This window comes from Lepisosteus oculatus, chromosome 5 (assembly GCF_040954835.1).
Source record: "Lepisosteus oculatus isolate fLepOcu1 chromosome 5, fLepOcu1.hap2, whole genome shotgun sequence".
NCBI lineage: Eukaryota > Metazoa > Chordata > Actinopteri > Semionotiformes > Lepisosteidae > Lepisosteus > Lepisosteus oculatus.
The window spans coordinates 38,819,433-38,838,685 of record NC_090700.1 but is presented as its reverse complement, the minus strand read 5'-3'; the positions used below and the strand labels follow the sequence as shown (position 1 = coordinate 38,838,685).

Here is a 19,253-nt window from a genome sequence, read left to right as displayed (position 1 = left end):
TCTGTCCTGTGCAGAGTGATCTCGTCTATACCTTCTTCCATCCCCTCCCTCGGGATGAGAAACCTGGAACCAGCATTAACACCCTCCAAGCAAAACCAGCAGGTGAGTCCTTCACCCTCTCTCCGTTTCCTCCTGCACAGGAAGTTGTTTTGTTATACTGTAAGCTGGATGTAACATGCTGAGCTGAAATGAGTTGTGGGAGTCTGGAACAAGCTGCCCAGGAATATTGTTGAAGCCAATACCCCTCTGTCTTTCAAGAAACAGCTGGATGACATCCTTAGATCAATTAACTGCTTGTTGTGATCAGGCTGGATGGACAGAATGGCCTCCTGTCATTTGTAACCTTTCTTATGTCCTTAAAACAGCCCCCATTTACTTCAGTAGCAGAAGATGCTGTAGTCTGCTTTTGTTCTTACTGAACTGAAACTGCAGGTACTTAAGAAATAAAAAACAAGCATGATGGGTTACATCAGAAGTAGTAAACTTCTTGGGCGATTACATTGCAAAGGTCATTTGGATCCTAGTTGTGTAATTGGTGTAAAATATGTTTCTTCAGAATGAGTTCATGGTATTTGTCAAGACAATCACTCTAGAGGGCTGAAAGTTGCCAAAGTGTATTATCTAGCCTGATAATGTCCTTATCGGATTTTAAGTTAAACGTGTTAGAAATGACTAAGCTAGTGCTCCTGAATCAAAGGCAACAACAAGCCAGGCAGTAAACAGATTTGGTCACAAGCCATTAGCTCTCTGACTGCATACATGGCTCCACGTGAGCAGACCGCGCCCGTGCTCAGTGCTCCTGCAGTGAAGGGTCAGCCTTGCTGTACCTGTGGCTGCAGTGCTGTACTGTACGTGTTGCTCACCTCCCTCCCGACTGCCCCCTGCCCTCTTCTCAAACCTGTGTCTTGCCTCACAGAGGTGTCCTGGACCCCCCCAGCCGGAAAGGTGGTCGGAGAGGTGAAGCTGTCCATCTGCTACAAGGGCGACAAACTCTTCGTCATGGTCATGCACATCCGCGGACTTGTAAGTGTTTCCTCCCCCTCCCCCCACACACACAGATCTGAAGCTTTGAGGCTTCAAAGTGATTTTATTCGTTTACCTTTCATTTTGAGTGTTGTCTGTTTGAAAGCGCTTAAAGGATTGGCTTCCGTTCCTTCACTCCTGCCTGGTTTCCAAAGCATTTTAATTCTAAAAACATTTAATTAGCAAACCTACATGCTACATTAGCCCCTCTTTTCCTGCTATATGTGCCCCCAGCATACAGCAAACTGAGCAAATCCAGCTCTTTTGCCAAAGCTGCCTGTAACCCCGGTTTGGTCTCTCCCGTCCCACAGCAACCCCTTCAGGACAGCACAGCCCCCGACCCCTACGTCAAACTCTACCTCCTCCCTGACCCCCAGAAAACCAGCAAGAGGAAGACGAAGGTGGCGCGGCGCACCTGCAACCCCACTTACAATGAGATGGTGAGTCCGGGAGTCCGGGAGTCCGGGAGAGGGCAGGGTGCAGGGAGGAAGACTGGGGCTCGGAGGGCGCAGACGTCACCTGACACGTGGGGGGTGTGGGAGTGGGAGCTGTGACTGCGCTGGCTGACCGTCCCGTGTCCCCCGTGTTGCAGCTGGTGTACGATGGGATTCCAAAGGGGGACCTGGAGCAGCGCGTGATCCACCTGCGGGTGCTGGGCGAGGGCGCCTTCTGGGAGAACACCCTGCTCGGGGAGACCTTCATCCCGCTCAGGAGCCTCGGACCTGGGCAGCGCTGGGTGGACTGGTACCAGCTGGGCACGGGCGGGCAGGACTCCTCTCGCTAGGGCCCAGGGTGCGAGGGGAGAGAGGAAGGACGGGAGCGTGACGGGAGATAGCACTGTGTGCGTGAGGTGCCTGGTGCTCAAGACGGAGTTATACCCCCAGTGGGGGCTCGAGGGAGAGACGTTTCCCCGGAGACGTGGAGACTCAGTGATGGAGTAAAATCACTGGACACTGTAACAATGCTTCATTATCGGGTTTATGAAGGACTTTCACACCTGCCTGCCCCTTCCTGCAGTCTGGCCTCTGGATTCTCCTCAGAGAGCCGCAGTGGGCTTGCAGGGCAACACTGTGCCAGACACCTGACCTTCCAGGACAGTCCGTTTCCTTGTCACCCAGGACTCAGGCGGGCGTCTGCCCGGGACAGCGAGTGTGGCTGGAAACCGCTGTTGGCGAGCTGCCAGTCTGGCAGCACCAAAACGTTTTGGGGCGAGAAGTTTTAACAAGGCTGGGAGGACATCCCACTTGAAGGCGTGCTCCTCTGTGGAGCCCCCAGCTGTGCACACGAGAGAGGTATCTGCAGCGTACGGGGCCCAAGTAGATGTCAGATTACTCTGTTGTGATGGCGCTGATGACTGGATGAGATGAACCCCTGTTAGGATGAAAAAAACACAGGGAGCCCTAAGTTATTTCTTATTCTGTAAAAGCAGTTCAGGCCTGGATATATCATGTAAATCATATATATCCTTATGTAATGTGATTTACATATATACCCAGTTTATACTTAGGCTTTATCTTCTGTGTATTAATAATTAAGACTGACCAGTCTTTCAGCGAAGAGTGAAATGAAGAGGGTTGGCTGGTTTTGTCTTGTAAAATCGGAAAGGGGTGTTAATACCCAGCAGCCCATCGTGTGAGGCTAATAGGTGAAGAAATTATGAATTTGGGCTATCAAGTGACTTCATTTTGTAGCCCAACTGGATTTGTTGACTCGTGGAGTCTTAACGTTTTCTGTCTAGTTGTATATAGTTGTATATAGTTTATTTCCCACCTCCTGCTCCCTGCTAGATCTTTGTTTACATTCTAGTTGTAGCATTAATCAAGTGTAGAGAGACTGGGAAGAAGCTACACATCACTGTGATTCCCACAGAACAACAGAAGTTTCAGATTCGGCAGTGTTAAGCAAAGACTTTCCAGATGTTGCTTGGCTCTGTGCTGTCGTGTCATATGCTTGTCTGCTGAAGCACTTTTAATCTCTTTAAAAAGTCTGCAAAGGTGTTTATTCTGTGTCACTAGGTCTGGATATTAACCAGTAAATCTTTTACATGGTGCTAAATGCCAGTCGTAATAGGTATTATTGTCTTTTTAAATATGAAATATGGGCTTCAGACTGGAATCACCAACTTGTTTGCCGATTGTGGTCACTGACGTTTTTTTTCAGCTTCCACGGTGCAGTGCCTGTACAGTTATGCCCAGTATTCCAGTCTATTTCTAGGATTTGGGATGGAATCGGTGAGAGCTGGTCCATCAGACAGTACAGAGACAGTACTGTATATAAGGTCGCAGTGCAACTGTAGTTTCTTAGCTGTAGTATTTCCACTGTCTTTCTCCACTTCCCCTTATCAGCTGTTAAGTCCGTTTTAAGGTCTTGTTCCCTTCGTTAGGAGAAGACTTTGCTGTTTACGTTGTTTTCGCTCTGCTGTTTTCTGGAGAGCTTCTCTGGCTTCCCAGTAAGAGGTCCCACCTTTAAAAATAGAGGCAGTGTCAGTTTTGTCCTGCTGTAGAGTGCAGTGCTGTCTGTGATAAGGGTGTGCTCAGCAGAGTGCGCTTGCCAAGTGCAGAGCTCAGCAGAGCTCAGCTCTGGGACCACAAGTGGTTGCGTAATGGTGGATTCCTGTCCTGCCCAAGTTGCTCTCTTCACAAGGATGCGTGTAGGTAATGTCAGCGAGTCCTAGATCACCAAGCTCTGGAAGATGGGGAAGGAAGTGCCCAGTCAGTGGACCCTCCCTGTTGTGTTTATTCAGGGAGGGGGTGATGGGGCAAGGGGGGCAGCTGTTTGGACTGGGTTCTGTCCCTCCAGATGAAAGACTAGTGACTTGCCGAACTGATCATCTCAAGCGCTCCTTCCCGGTACTGAGGGAAGGAGGTGATTTGGGCCCGCCAGACAGCAGCCCTGGAGACTGGGGTTCACCGGGGTTCACCGGGGTTCAGCGGAGCTCACACTCCCCCAGGGCTGTCCTGAGCGGCAGCCGGGCCAGGCGGTCTGTGCTGCAGGTGTGCGAGCTGCTGATAGCGAGAGGGAGTGCGCCGCACAGCTGCGTGCTGGCGTCAGTGCGGCGTTCAGGGTGACGGATAAGGAGGCGGTGCCCCTTGACGAACAGCCCAGAGGTTACAGAGGGGCTGTCGCCCCAGCGCTTCGAGTACAGATTGGAATGGAATGTAAGTTCAAAATGAACATAACTTTGTGTGTTGTAAATACTGAGAATATTATGATTATTGTTACTATGATCATTATTATAGATTTTACACCACTGTGTTTTTTATTTTTAGATTTCTTGAATAATTAAAATGTAATGTGTTCATTTGTGTATTTGTTAACGTTGTTGTTGGGGTTCTTTTTTTGTATTATCATTTGCACTAAACAATAAAAACTTGAATTAAAAAATATCTCGTTCACAATGTTTTATTGCCAGAGTACAGTTTTATTTTTACTAATGGGGAGCGTACTCTATAATTCCTATGTGCCTCTAACATCTATACAATATTTAATACTGAAAATATAATATATACCACATTTAACATAACTGTACCTAATTTAACTGCTGCAGGAAGCAAAATAAAACCCTTTAAAGAACTGCATCTCCCTAGTGATCAGGATATTGTTAAGGAGTCATCATCCACCTGATAATCCTGGGAAGACTCTGCTGGGCTTAATGCTCTTTTCTTTCTTTCTGGTAGGCCTTAAAGTGGTGATAGGCAGGGTGAGGTAAGAGTTACATCACTATACAGGTTTTCCAAAAAGTGGATGTATAGTATAGATAACTTTATTTTCCATTTCCACAGATGCTTGTTCTTTATTTTGAAATGAAGACTTGAATTTTTATAGGGCTCTTCTTCTGAAATCGCTGCCCATGAGCTGGATGGTAGGTCACCTGCTCATTCCCTCTGCAGTGCAGGAGCCATCTGGGTGACACACAGCAGCCACACTGCACCAGCAGCACCTCCATGTAGAAGGCACCCAGGCAGAGAAGTGAAAAACGGTTTCATCAATTGAATTAAAGGTGAGGGGGGCTAGCCTTTACAAGCCCAGAGGCTACTTTAGCCATCACACTGGAATAACTCACCTACCATGATGGGGTCCATCTCATCTGAAAGACGGCACTTCCTAGCACAGTGTCCCCGCTCATCGTACTGGGCTATTGGCCTGGGGTCTTCTCTGGGGAGAAGTGCCACTACTGGTCCAGCAATACTGCCGACAGTGTGCAGTTTAAGAACCACTGACATAGTGATTCTCCTTAAATGTCTCCCGTCCCACTAACTGATCTTTCTTTGCTACAGCGATCTGTTCAAGATGCTACTCGTCAGAGGCGCCTGAAATAGGGAACATCGCAGTGAACGGTGCTTTTAAAATGCACTTAAAAAAGACAAGTATCTACATGTTAAAGGTGGAAAAAATGCATTAATATTTTGAAGAAAATATTATATTTAGTCTTTAGACTTTAATATACATTACCTAGGCTGCCAGATCAGTACTGTCACTTGTAATTTAGGTCACACCAAGACAATGTTCAGTAGGAGAAAACTCTGTTGAAGGAACTAAACAAACCCAGCAAAGACAACAGGGTATACCTTGCAATGTCACATGCCACCAGCTCTGTGCAGCACACCTAGTCACCATGTTGGCATCCTTGTGTACACAGATCCAGCTCTTCCAGTTCCCTTGTCCTTGGCTAGTGAGACTACAGCGACGTGCAGAATGTGTGTAACATTGTCTCTCTTCACCTTGTGTTAACACAAATGTGAGTGCGTAGGAATTTGTGAACATGCCTTTCGGCATTGCAATGTATTAAAATTCAAAATCAATTCATATTGCAATGACCTATGAACTACTGTGTTGCCAAAGCAGATACAATTAACACATGTATAGACATTTACTGACTAGTTTAGACATATTATTGGGCATTTTACATACATCATATACTGTAAAACACTATTATGGGACAGTCTCCCTCTCTGCACATCAGGCTGTGACGGCAGATAACAGACAGGCCTGCCAGCTCTATTGAGTTCTGTTCACATCTAAATTTCAGAGTAAATTGCTGTTAAAAATTAAGCTTGTAAATCAGCAATGGTTAATGCTTGACTAAAAAAGCTTTTAGTGTTAACTAGTGATACAGCATGAAATGGAGGATTAAGCATACAGTATTTCCAAAGGACACTGTTGCGTTATTATTTTGTGTTAATGAAGAGATCATTAATGGTGAGCAAAAGACAGCAGGATTCCATAAAATGTTGAAAAGAACAACAAGCACTTAATGATATGGAACAACCTAAGCAAATGTATTCACTTATTTAATCATAAATCTTACTTAATCTGCATTACTGCGTTGTTTGATTTCACCAGAGTATATACAGCCTCAGAAGCAAAGCTTTGTTGAGCTGTAAAAGAATGTTGTGCTTCAAGAAGACTGTAATCAAAGCCCTTGTTTCTTGGAATCACAAGTACGGAATTCATGACCCGTCTTCGCTGGGATATGTGATCTGTTTGAGAATCTTCTATATATAATACAGTCTAGATCAGCAATATGCACTCCTGGTGCTGAAAGGCCACAGTCCACCAGGTTTTTATAGGTACGTTATAATTCTCTGTGAGTAAAGACCTGGGCATAGTGATAACTAGACCAATTAAATGAAAAAAAAATTAAAATCAACTCATGAAGAATCCAGGCTGGAAAAAATACCTGGACAGGAAGCAACTCTGGGATCAGGAGTGAGCGTCAGTGGTTTAGGTGAAAACTATACTTTCACTTACCCAGGGGAACACAAATCCTGTCCTGGAGGGCCAGAAGGTTTTGGGTTCTGTTTCCACCTGAGCCCTTAATTACCTAATTGAACTAATTAGTTGCCTAATTGCCCTTGGTGGAGCCTTTTCTTAAACTTGTCAAGCCGGAGATCTAGAGAGATGTATAAATCCTGCTGTACAGGGGTGGACTGTGTGTGAAGTGCAAGGATTGGCATAGCTGCATGAGCTCAAAGAGATTTAGAAACACAGGCAGATAGCATCCGCACTGCCAGACAGGCGTGTAACTGCAATGACACATTCAAATAGCCAAGTCTTTACTTATTATAGGTGTTGAATCTGCATTTCACAGTATAACTACCCATGGTTCATGGTGAATGTAATACATCAGTAATGGTGTTTTTTTTAATGGGCGCTGTTATTTAAGCAAGTACTAAAACAGAAATGTAGAGATACTGTAACTGTAAACTAATCATTTTAAACAATCGATGAAAAGACTCATGTCATATGTCTGACATAGAAAACTCTAGGGATTTCCACTTCCCATTGTGACATTTTTACAGGAGTTCATTATCTGTGATATAATTTTTTTCTTCAGATAGCGAAAACGGGATTTAGGCTATAAAATAAGACGTAATAGACGTTAACACTGCAGTAACAAGATTAAGAAAAGTGTAATTTATGGACGCTGCGACGTGTCCTTCCTGCAGCCTATTGTATCATAGTTAAAATTAACTGCTGTAATTTAATCTGTAATTGCACGACCACTAGCCGTGTGGGCTGGTGTCCTTAAACAGGTTTACTTGAGCAGGTACGAGGGCCCATGAAGCAAAATCATTCTGCATTGCTGGACAAACTCGAGTTTCCTTGTTACACAAAGACGGACAACTCGCTCCCAAACCCGCCGCACATTCTCGCTTTGGTGTGCGCAGGGTACTTTTTCCACGGTCCCTGGGTTTTGCGCACAGTCTTCTGCGGGCTCTTTAGACATACTCCCTTAACTTTTCTGATGAAATCCTCTTTACTAGAAACGAGGCAGAGAAAGGAATTAGGCGAGAGAGAGAGGAGAAAAAAAAAGAAAAAGAGACGACACCGGCGATTTTCAAATGCGAACCATCTGAATTTGACAAACGTGCTTACCAAAGGTTATCGACGCTCTTACTAAAAAAAAGGAAAATTAATGCATCTGCCGCAAAGATTATTTTTCCGCCATAGGTTGTGCAACAGCTTGAAATAATTCGGTTAGTCCGGCTTCGAGAAGAACAGAAGGAAAATGGCTTTCTTTTCCACCACCTCCTGCCTGGTTTCGAGCTCTTTTCTGCTACCGTCCTCCCTGTGCTCCGGCTCCTCTCGCTTTCTCCTGGCCCCCGAATGTAAGCTGACAGCCCGACAGCAGCGCGACCCCGCCGCCCGCCACTACAACACGAACAGCGACATCATGGAGGTCGGTGTGCACTGGGTGCCAGTGGGAGCCAATCGTCACGTCAGCTGCAGAAATTCCTAAACTGAAAAAGAGACTTTAAAAATGACTGTGGGTTTAGGATTAGGAATGGAAAATATTAAATAACCGGCTCATTTAATATTTTTGTCTTCGTGAACAAGAATCCACGCAGTAGCTTCTCAGCCGGATAGTTAATTATCACGGGATTTTGAAAGTGGAAGGGAAGTTTGTTTTTTTGAAGAACCGAAAACAAGAGTCTAGGAGTCTTATATGTTTCTTCTTTTTTTGTTTTAGTTTTGCTCACGTTAGCCTAGCTTAGTTTAGGAACTACCGTTTTTTTTTAATTCTGAGTGCAAATGCACCTGCTGTCAAAAGCGAGGTGTGCCTCTGTATTTTTTAAATCGATCATTTGAAACTCGCCTACTGCGACGGGAGGTCCGGGATGTTCAGAACCATGAATTCTGACGGACTTCGCTCCAAGGGGAGCCCGGCTCCTGCAGGTTCGGACGGTCTAGGTGCGGCCTCTCTCCGGCCGGAGAATCAGGAAAGCTCGTGGATTGGTGTGCTTTCCGTGGTTTCTAGGCCCGCCCTGTCTTTGCTGCATAAGTATTGGCCGGGGCGGCCTCAGACTTTGACCCCTACAGGTAGCGCATCAGGGTGGTTCACTAGAGATTTTAAGCAAAGTTTAGAGGGAGAAGGTCCCTTTCTAGACCGGTTAGAAGAGCTAATGCCGCGAACGGAACATCCCCCTCCGGTGACATATCTACACTACCAGCACCAGGGCAACAGGAGCCCCGGGATGGGTTCGAGCACGTCGGCGGCTCTGGCCTGGTTCAACGCGGAGTCCCTCCGTGATCTGGGGATAGAGAGTTCTCCCGGTATGAGTGCAAACATGAAAGACCCGAGCTTTGACAGCGGCTACATCGCCACGGCTAGGAATTACCTCAGCCAGGTGTTGGTGAGTGTGATCTCTGCCCAAGGCGCCCGGGGCAGTGACGGCTGGTCGGCGGGCTCGACAGCGGCGGATTTGAAGCGTAGCTGGTGGGGTGGATTTTGGGGATCGGGTAGTGGTAGTAGCAGTGGCCAGCGTTTGCTGTCGTTTTTGATGGGTAAAGCAGCACAGCAAGAGAAAGAAATGCTGGCCGGGGGAGATTACTGTCAGCAGCCGGTGTTGAGTGGATCTCCTGCGGTTGCCAAGCCGACAGGGCTGTTTGCACAGTGCGCCAGTGGGAGCCCTTTGAACGCCGAAAGCGCTGGATACCGGGGTCACAAGGGGCAGCCAGACAGTGCTAGCTCCCAAACGGCCTTACCAGAACCTCTCCTCGCCGTTCAAAAGCCGCTGTTGGACTTTAAGCCTTCTTGTGCCAGCACTGTGGATGCCCGAGCCGCCACCGCCTGCAGTGAGGTGGCCCTCTTGACTCCCGATCTGGATAATGGCTACTCCAGCCTGGAGGAGGAACAGTTTAGCTCTAAGCTTAACAAAATGGAGGCTTTGTGCTCTGGGCAGGGGTGCGACGACAGTAGGACTGAGGAGCAGAAGTGTCCCACTGTGGGAGTGTGTCTGGAGCCTGTTGAGGGCAAAGACACTATCGAGGGGGGAGGGAGGGAGGCAGAAGAGGCAGCCTCAGCCTTGGACCCCAAGATGAAGTCGGGCTCCCCCAGCCAGGAGACATCCGAGCCAGAGCCTCTGTCCATAGCCCTGCCTGGCCTGGCCAAACCCAGCTGCCAGAACAAGGCCATCGCTTACATCCTGGGGAGCCCCTGCAGCGAAGAGAGCGGGTCCGAGTCCGAGGACTGGGACAGCGAGGAAGAGGAGGAGGAAGAGGATGAAGATGATGACGGATTCGACAGTGAGGGGTCGTCTGAGTTTTCGGATTCCGATAGTGAGGATGAGAGAGCAGCAGAAGAGGCAAATGCAGAAATGGAAAGGCTCTGGAATTCTCTCTGCCGAAATAGGGACCCTTATGACCCCAGAAACTTCAAGGCAGCCATACAGACTTGCGCCAGAACCAGTGTTGCTCTATGCTCGGACGCCAGCGCATCAGAGGGGGAAACCACAGTGGTCCTGGAGTGCCGGGAGGACCCCACGTCCTCTTTCCCCAAGCCTCTGGAGCTGGAAGGAGACTCCGAAAACGAGGGCGGCAGTGTGGACGAGGCTGAGAGCCTGCGACTGTGGCGCTCCTTCAGCTGCAGTGGGGACCCCTACAGCCTCCTGAGTTTCACAGCTCCCCTCAGGACTCGACAGCCCGGGAAGAGCTGTGGGAAGCAGCCACACTCTGCGTCCCGCTCGGCGCTGGAGGAGGCCGAGGAGCGCATGGACAGCGGCTTCTCGGAGGGCTCTGGGGACAGGGGCCAGACCGGCGCGAGCTGGGTGAAGAGGAAGAAGGTGAGTGGGCAGTGCTCTCTCCGCTCTCTGCATGTGAACTCCTTCAGCCGCCATGCCTGACTGTGCCCGGCCCTGCGCTCTCTCAGCTCTGCACAGGTGCTAGAAGGAACAGTGCCTCAGGGTGGACAGAAAACCAAATGAGCCACCTGAAACCAGAAAACAGTCATTGTGTTAATATGGTAGAGAACAATGCTCTCTATCATAAGACTGAGAAAGCATGGTGGCAGTAGTGTTCCCTTTTTAAATGCACTTGTGAATTGGAAAGGAACAGCTACTGTATTCACAAAAGGCTTTGATCTGTCTCAGGGTAGTTACCTGATGAAGCTGGGCCTACTGCATGCAAAGGTAATCCAGTTGAGTGTCCGGTACTCGGATGGAGTGGGGTTATATACTCCTGGACTACTCTTCTGAATGTAGTCCAGCATTTATGCCTTGAATTTCATCAGTATGCGTGACAGGTTGGATTCGTCCAACCATTCAGAGGAGATTTCATCCTTTGTCTTTACAGGAAGGCATTGCAGGTCTGTTTAACACTGTTCTTTTGCCTTCTGCTTTACTTTTTAGTAGTTTTACAAATGTGTTGCTTTTATTTAAAATTTATTTGCACCCCTTTATACAGATGGGATATTTTCTGGAGCATTCAGGTGAAGTTCCTTGCTTAAGGATACAACAGCAGAACCCCACATGGGATTCGAACCCACAATCTTCCAGTTATCCATCCAGAGCCCCAACCTCTGCTTCACTCTGCTGATAAAAGCTTAAATGTTTAACAGTTCGACCCAGCTGACATACTTTTTACAGACTACTGTACATTCATGAGTTTCAGTCTCAATCTTGTATAGAGAATCTCATAAGAACATTGTAATGTCTAAGGATACATTACTTGGCAAAATGTATGAAAACATTTTGAAAGAGGAAGAGGTGTGGGTCAGATGCCAGTGCACCTTTAACCAGGCTAAGGATGAACTTGGAAGCCTAGTTTAGTTGATGTGAAGAAGTTGAGCAAGTCTAGCTCTCCTCTTTTGCATCCTTTCGTGTGCTGATGCCAATAAGTTTAGCGCTTTCCCGCTGGAGCACTGACAGAATGCCGATGCAGGCACAAGTACACGTGTCCGGTGAGCATATAATTTTTAGAGCGTAGGTAATGCTATATAATTGTGCACTGTAGGAATGCTGTGGGAGTGATGTAAATGCATGAAACTTCACCGGTGCGACCAGCTGATGCAACAGTGCCACTTACAGGTCTTTAGGGAGTTCTAATCTTTTAGCTGTTAATGTAATTACACACAGGTTGCAGGCATATTGCACTCTCAACGCCCAAGATAGGTCTATTGTTAGTCATTAGGATGACTATGTACATGACTCCAGTCTAAAGTCTGTTGTCATTTCAGGAAATAAACATGTAAGCAGTCCAAATATTTCAATGTCTGAATGTCAATGTGAATTTTTAGTACTTTTATATCTGACAATAAGTGACTCATTGCATTGTGTTAGGCTTTAGTCACAATTACTAGGGCTGGGAAATAGCCTTGCCTTTCTTTTCTGGTCCTGGTTTGAGGGGGGTTGTTAGACATCAGATCAGACATTTTAGGTTTGGTAGGTTGGAGAGCTTGGGAATGTTGATGAGGGTGGAGCAGAGGGACACCTTGTTTGAGTTGCTGACCTACACATTCAAGACACTTGCAGAATAAGTTGCTTTTGCACTTCTGTGCTTCTGTTCTTGACCTGTTGAACATGGGGACTCTGGGAGCTCTAACGCCGTGTTGTCGTTTTTTGTGGCAGGTGAGGTTTGAGGAGGAGGTGGAGGAGTTCTATGCCAGCTGTGACGAAGATCGTCGTGGCCCCTGGGAAGAGTTCGCCCGGGACCGCTGCCGATTCCTGCGCCGTGTGCAGGAGACGGAGGACGCCATCGGCTACTGCCTCACGCCAGCCTTCCGCTTGCTGGTCTCCAGGAGGCTGCATTTGGAGTGCTGAGTTTTTCTGTTCGGACTCTAAATAAAAATATGAAAGAAGGGGACACAGACTTCATTCCTTTAACTTCAGGGTGACAAGAGTTTCCAGAGCTGAATTTCTCAAGATAACACAACAAAGGGTTGCTGGCCAAGGACCCTGGTCCGAGCACTCCACTGTCCCTCTCGAGTGTTGTCTGTTTTGTACTTTGTATTGAACTGTGGTGACTGAAGTGCATTGTGTTGTGTTCACACCCCTGTTCTGTATCCCAGAGTTCCAATCTGCAGATGTCCCCTGTTTTCCAGATTTGTCTAGTATCTTGGCTGCCGTATGGAGCGCTAGTGCGCTAGCTTGCCTGTCCCCATGCAGTCAGTCGTCTTTAATAACCTCTGCTGCCAGCCTTCCTGGGGACACAGGTGAAGAATAAATATCAAGTGTCTCCATTTGTTTTCTGACACCTAACTGAAAGAAGGTCTATACTGTAATATATGCCTACAGGCTGTACTGCCTGGAGGCGATTCAGTGAAGTTAAGCCAATTAATTTGCTGTGGGATTAGAAAAAAAAAATCGATTTGGGAATAGATTAAAATTCTCACTTGACACGTGATTTAGTCTCAGGGCAGAGGTTTGGATTAACAAAGGAGGAGGGTTTCTCCTTTTTTTCCATTATTTTTACAAACCTTGAAGAATGTAGCTTATCCTTCATTTAAGATTCTTCCCAAAAATATTTAAAAAAAATTAATTCTACCTACTCATCCAGTTTGGTGTTGTCAATATTGTGTCTTCAGTGTCAGTTTACAGCCATCCTGTAGTTCCGCATTGTACCAGGATGAGTCCTACACAACAGACTGTGGAAGTGTGGCCCTTCTTTAAGTCAGTCCTCTTTCAGCACATCACAGGCTGTGCTGCCTCATGCAGGAGATTCAGTCCTGGTTAGCAGGAGAGATGCATCTCTCACCTACATTATGTCGAGGGGCAAGTAAAGGTTTATTTCATGCTTAAAGCAAAAGAGCCGCAATGTTCTGGCTGAGGAGCCCTCTTCAGGTGTGAACTTGAACATACCTGAACTAGACCCCACAGCTGAAACAGTCTCTTTTCTTTTCCTTTAAGGAATTATAGGAACAGTCTCTTTTCCTTTATGGAATAAACCTTTACCTGTTCCTTTGCAGCTGCCGCAGGTACCTACTTGAACTTCTACATTATGACAAGCCTGCGATTGTCCAGGAAGCTCCAAGGGTCGTTGTAACCCCTAGCCTTGGAGGCAAGTTGTGCACTGCCACTGAGGGAATCCTGGTCACATTCAGCTGCCGACCTGACCCAGGCTCAAACCTGTGACACCTGCATCATACTGCAGAACTCAGTCTGCGGTCGGGAGAGCACCTTCAGATTTACAGGTAGAGCCAGATGGGAGCCCTGTGGCTTACATCTGAGGGTAAAGAGTTTTTGTCCTGAGTTCTCAACTGATCGTTAGTATAGGCCGATTTGAAATGTCTTCTTTTTTTTGCAAGCGAGTAATGTGCTGCCAAGGCACGATTGGGTGAAGTGGGAGGAAGGGGGCGGGGTGTGCGTAGTCCTTTTACAGTGTTAATGGAACATGCAGAGCCACCGCTGGATACAGTATTAAGGAAAAGACCCAAAGATGTTGGCGAGACAGAGTTCTCGGACTGAATTTCTTTTAGTATTCTAAACAACTGATGCCACAGTGTTTGAGGAGGTGTACAGCACAATGGGCAACGTATCTCCTGCTGTAAAAAGTCATTTTTACCCACCTTTTCAGTTCTGTACCACAAGAGGGGAAGAAGGGCAGTTTGCTTTGTGTTTCTCCAGAACGTGAGCCTGCCTTTCAAACCTGTTGTGCCTGCAGGGCATATCTGTATTGCTCTCAGTTGCCAAGTTTCTTGCTGGAAGTGCCGAATTAAGTTTTCCTGATATTGAAGTTTTATTTGATGCTCACAGGACAGGGGTTTTATCTTTGGCTTTTTTACTGTTGTGGTGAACCTTTTTTTTCTCCTTCCTTGGAGATAGTTGTGTAAACATGACTTATTTAACTGAGGGGGCGTGGCAGCCAGGGGTGTGAACAGGTGAAGTACTGCACAGCATAGAAATGGCAGTGTTTGACATAGAACCTATTAATACAGCTCTTATTTACAGCTCTTAATTCAGTGCAATTAAATTCTATTAAATTTATTTTTGTAAAACACATATTGTAAATCTTTCTGCATCCAGAGAAAAAAATTGTTGCAGATTTTGTTTTCTAATTTTAATTTTAGGTGTTTTCTTCTGCTTCTGTTCAAATATATATATATATTCAGAATTAATCAGTATACTAATAAATTCGTTTCAAATTACATGTGGAGTTGTCACCTTTTTGAAAGTGATGAGGATGGTAATTTTAGTGTTGTTATTGTAATGGATAGATTTTTGCTTTGTGTTCAGGGGTGTGCTCAGGGGCAGTGCACGCTGGACCCTGGTACTGGTCACTGGTGTTTATACATGTTTCAAATGTGATGGGGTCTGTGGTGGTTTGGTAATGGTTAATGCAGCCTGTTTATTTGATTATTGAGTAAAACATGTCCATGCTCCTTTTTTCTTTACTTTAATCCCTAGAAACAGAGCAACTTTCTTTGTGGGGGGTGGGGTTGCAAACATTATTTTCAATACAGGGGGAAATAAAAACAGGAAAACAAGCACAGCTGTGCCTGTGGAGGTCAGGGTGATTACACATGAAATGTGGACAAGTAAAAAGGCAGGGGATTATTGGGGATTAGCAGATATTATCCAGTTTGAAAGGATCCTGCCATTCTCCATCCACATCTTAACGATCTCACTAAATGAGAAAATAATGGCTCTGTAGGAGAAGAAAATGGAATCTAATTGCACCCAGGAGCCTGTTCACAACACAAATAGCATTTACCATTCTGCCTCAAATGTCTCTTAACACCAACCCCTGAGGATAGAACAATGTACTAAAGAAGAGCAAGGCAGTAGCAAATACATGTCTGTCCATCTGATCATCTTTATGAAGACCCAGAGTTTCTCTATCCCATTTTACGTGGTCATTTTACATTTTACTTGGTCTCTTTTTATGATTGACATCACAAAATCATCCTGGCTTTCAATCTGCGTTACGTAACGGTAGAGCTTGTTGACAATGGGTTACATGTGTAGGCAGGGTAGTGTGACATTTGTTCAATTTTAGGGTAGGGGTCAAAAGCTACGCTGGATTAGGGATGGATGCTGTGAAGATGTATTGACAGGCAGGAATCAGGAAATGCAACATTAAAACTATTTTTTTTTTTACGGCAGTCACGAAAGTATTACCACTTTGCAGCCTGATGTGGGCAGACCTCAAAAGTGAAGCAAGTCTGGGCCTGGTCAATACTGGTGGCGGGAGACCCTGTAGGAATCTCAAGTTGCTGTTATTGCTCCCAGATGAGCCAGCAGGTGGCACTCTCTCCCTCTGGGCCACAATCTCCACACCAATGTCTAAGTACAGTGACTGGGAACACTGTGATGTACAAAATGTCCTGTATTAGACACATTCAACTGGGGTACTGACTATAAGGTCATATAATGGCACAGTTTGTGAGAGTAGGGCTGTTAACCCTAATGTTTGGCTTATATTTCTCAGGGTTTGTACAATCCAGCCTCCTTAAAGATACCCCTGATTGAACTGGTGAAGCAATTTCTCACTCATGTAGCTGATCTGTTGTGCAGCTGTGTTTTCAAGAGCACTAGTTAAATGCAAGGACTTGCTAACAATCATAGAAAAGTAGTTTAAAAAACACAGACGTCATCTGGCATTTTGATAATCAGCATCTGCTGTGCTTAGTGATAAGTGCCACCGATTAGGTTTCAGAAGAGAAATCTAGAGCAGTTACAAGGGTCATTTTGTACAGGAACAGGTTGCAACAAGAACACTTCCTTCCCCGGTCGAAAAAAAACCCGATATATATATTTTAAAAACTAGGATTATGTATGGTTTTTAGTAACCCCCTTTTTTAAAATAGCTTGCAGTTGCTGGTAGACCTTTAAAAATGTTTTCTAAAATATCTATGAGCACAGAGTTCCGCCAGAGGGCGCTGCACTCAGACTGATGTATAAAGTGTGCTATTAAATGGTGACAACACAGCTTTCTGAAGCGCGGTAATTGTGAACGTTGTCGCTTCAGCGCAATGTTCGCAAAGTAAAATGGTGTCGATACGACTGCCACTGCACCGAACCGAGTACTCTTTTTCATATGATCATTATCATGAGCTAGTCTTTAGTCTTACTTTCAGTAATGTTGTTATATCCTATCTTGCTTCGAAGATGGTTCCAGTTTTGAAATGTAACATTCCGGTACAGGGTTGTGGGGGAATAAAAGATAAAAACAATATTTATCCTCCAAGTTGTCATCCTCGCTGGGGTTCCGATTTGCGAGGCTGAGTGGGGTGAGAGGTCGCGTCGGTCCGCCATCACCGCCTTCGATCCGGGTCAGCTTCCGCCGATACCCGGCACCGCCTGATACCGGTGAAGATGAGGGGTTCGGAGGGATCAGCGCGTCAGAAACTCGCCAACTGTAAGGGAATTTTATAGAATATATGACGATCTATATGTGTTATCCCTTGTTGAGACAAGCAGAGAGCGGCAGTTACAGCGACTGGGTTTAATTCAGTAATGAAGTCGGATGAGGAAGATTTAGGTGGAGCTGGTCCCTGGTACCAAACAAAGAGGGTGAGAAGAATCTTCCATGCAGATAGAGATTGTTTAATGATTTATTTTCCACTGAGAGCGGACTGTCCCAAGGTGAATTCACTAGGCCTGGATGGTCATGCTTCATGGGCTGTTGTATTCACGAAGGTCTAATAAATATTTTATAGACGCTGGTAATCGTGGAGGAAACTATGCAGCACATCTTAGAGGCATGTGTTATTTTAGTTTTTAGATACAGGCATGTGTGCCCAACCCACCCTCAACACAGCCGGACCTGAAGCTATCGCTTGGGTCAGGCCTCTCAGCTGAAGCTCTGTAGAATATGAATAAAGCACTCCGCAGAGATGAGGTGAGGACCAAGGTTGTTGTGAATGCCATGATGAATCTGTAGACGCTTTAGTAACATTCTGTGGTAGTATGTTGATCACGAACAGAGTACAGGGCGATATGTGTTAAAAATCCCTTGTAATTTATGCTACCTGGTCTAAAGTGTGATTTGTAACTTTATGGGTCAGAGTCTGTTGTTAGTTTCTGTTGCATATCCTGCCTTGCAGAAGAACAGTCACTTTCTTCTGACTCTCTGTAAAGGTGATTTGTCTTGGCCAGGATTCTTTAACAATTCAAGCCCCTGGTTAAAGTGCTGTGAAATTGATTCTTGCTGCTCAGCTCAAGGTGTCTGCACACCATGGCTCTGTGTTGGGAAAAGTCTCAGGTTATCTAGCAAATATGGATGCTTTTCATAAACGTTTTGCCAAGTTTCTTGACTTCCAACTCTGCCTCCCTTAACAGTTCAGTGAGTAACACCCAGCAGTCAGTGTGGTGTGCGCTGCAGTGTCCAGCTCTTCCATGGAGAGACCACTAGACACTGACCACTGCCTTCCCATCAGCCCCCTCTGTTTGACCAGGTAAATTTGTGCCCAAGTTACCTTATTTTGTTGGAATCTTCATTTGAACTAACTGAGCTGGGTAACTTCAGAAGGACAGAGTAATTTATTGAGGACAGATTTAAATAGGATTAGACATCTGTGTATGCCGGCAAATTTACAAAAACCTCTCTTTCTTAGTTCTTGACTGACACCGTATCTAAAAACTGAAATGCATTTGTTTGTCCTCTCTCTGTTCTCAATTCCATTAGTGGTCACTAGAGGGAGCTCCGAGATGTCCAAAAGACCAGCTTCCTCCTGTCGTTACATGCAGTACTGTGCTGTTAAAGCATGATATTTAATACCTCTCCAGGGCCATTATTGTGTCATTTGAAACGCGTAGCTCACGTCGTGTCTGTTGAACACTATTGGAACACTTTTAAGGCTTTGCTATTAAAGAAATTTCAAACAATGTACAAGCATGGAAGCATGGGAAAAAAAAACAGAAAAAGAGGTGACTTTGAGGAAAAAAAGCAGTGATTGCAAGTCATTTTGTGAAAGAGGACACTAAAATGGACCAAAGAAAAGTGATATCAGACAAAAGACTTATGCGGCTGTAATCTCATTGTGTTTGATTTTTATTTAATTTTATTGATTTTGGGAATAGTGATCTAAAGGTTCTAGTAATAACAATTTCCCATCAGAAAGTAAATGAGAATACTTCAATAAATGAATTAAATAAAAATGAAGTCTTGCTTATTTTATTAGCTGTTGTGTTTGTGTACCACTTCAGCAGGAGCTAAACTGGTTCAATTTGAAATCCTGATGGATGTAAATAAAATACAAAATAAGGATTATTTATAGGGATCCATTTAAGAGTGGTGCTATATACTGTAGATCTTCTGGAATATGGTTTATTCCCAAAGAGACCTCATTTATCAATCCCTGCATCAATTCTTTCTAATCACAGTTAGGCCAATTGATGTTGATATTCTTTTTTCTTGTAAAAACAGGGAGCTCAGTTTATCGTGTTTCCATGAGTGAGTTTTGTCTTGTATGGAACCAATTAGGCCTGGATTAAATCCAGTATGGAGGAGTGTCTCCAGTTCACTGATAATCATATCTCCTTTCTTGGCAATGCAGAACTGTGGCTTTT

The 19,253-nt window shown here is 45.5% G+C and overlaps 3 protein-coding genes and 1 long non-coding RNA gene across 5 annotated transcripts in view; 3 read left to right on the top strand and 1 right to left on the bottom strand.

Annotated features, from left to right (window-relative positions):
• The window catches only part of pik3c2b (phosphatidylinositol-4-phosphate 3-kinase, catalytic subunit type 2 beta), a 47,350-nt gene extending 42,957 nt beyond the window's left edge, over positions 1–4,393 (top strand). For both annotated transcript variants that reach the window (XM_006628457.3, XM_015342728.2), the window contains exons 30-33: positions 15–102; positions 917–1,023; positions 1,335–1,463; positions 1,616–4,393. In XM_006628457.3, coding sequence (XP_006628520.1) covers positions 15–102; positions 917–1,023; positions 1,335–1,463; positions 1,616–1,807 — 516 coding nt within the window. In that variant the 3' untranslated portion in view covers positions 1,808–4,393. The remainder of the gene's footprint in view (positions 1–14; positions 103–916; positions 1,024–1,334; positions 1,464–1,615) is intronic.
• A 48-nt stretch (positions 4,394–4,441) lies between these two features.
• On the bottom strand, positions 4,442–7,989 carry LOC107076853 (uncharacterized). Its single transcript, XR_001477974.2, has 3 exons — positions 7,903–7,989; positions 5,087–7,786; positions 4,442–4,963 (listed from the first exon to the last, which is right to left on the bottom strand). It is a non-coding gene; the product is annotated as an uncharacterized lncRNA (long non-coding RNA).
• ppp1r15b (protein phosphatase 1, regulatory subunit 15B) lies at positions 7,783–12,604 on the top strand. Its single transcript, XM_015342621.2, has 2 exons — positions 7,783–10,589; positions 12,372–12,604. Exons 1-2 carry the CDS (start codon positions 8,646–8,648, stop codon positions 12,561–12,563), a joined length of 2,136 nt encoding a protein of 711 aa, XP_015198107.2. The 5' UTR covers positions 7,783–8,645; the 3' UTR covers positions 12,564–12,604.
• A 5,340-nt stretch (positions 12,605–17,944) lies between these two features.
• plekha6 (pleckstrin homology domain containing, family A member 6) overlaps positions 17,945–19,253 on the top strand; it is a 95,000-nt gene continuing 93,691 nt past the window's right edge. Inside the window, exon 1 of the mRNA XM_069190374.1 lies at positions 17,945–18,139. The gene's annotated coding sequence lies outside the window, so the exon portion shown is untranslated. The remainder of the gene's footprint in view (positions 18,140–19,253) is intronic.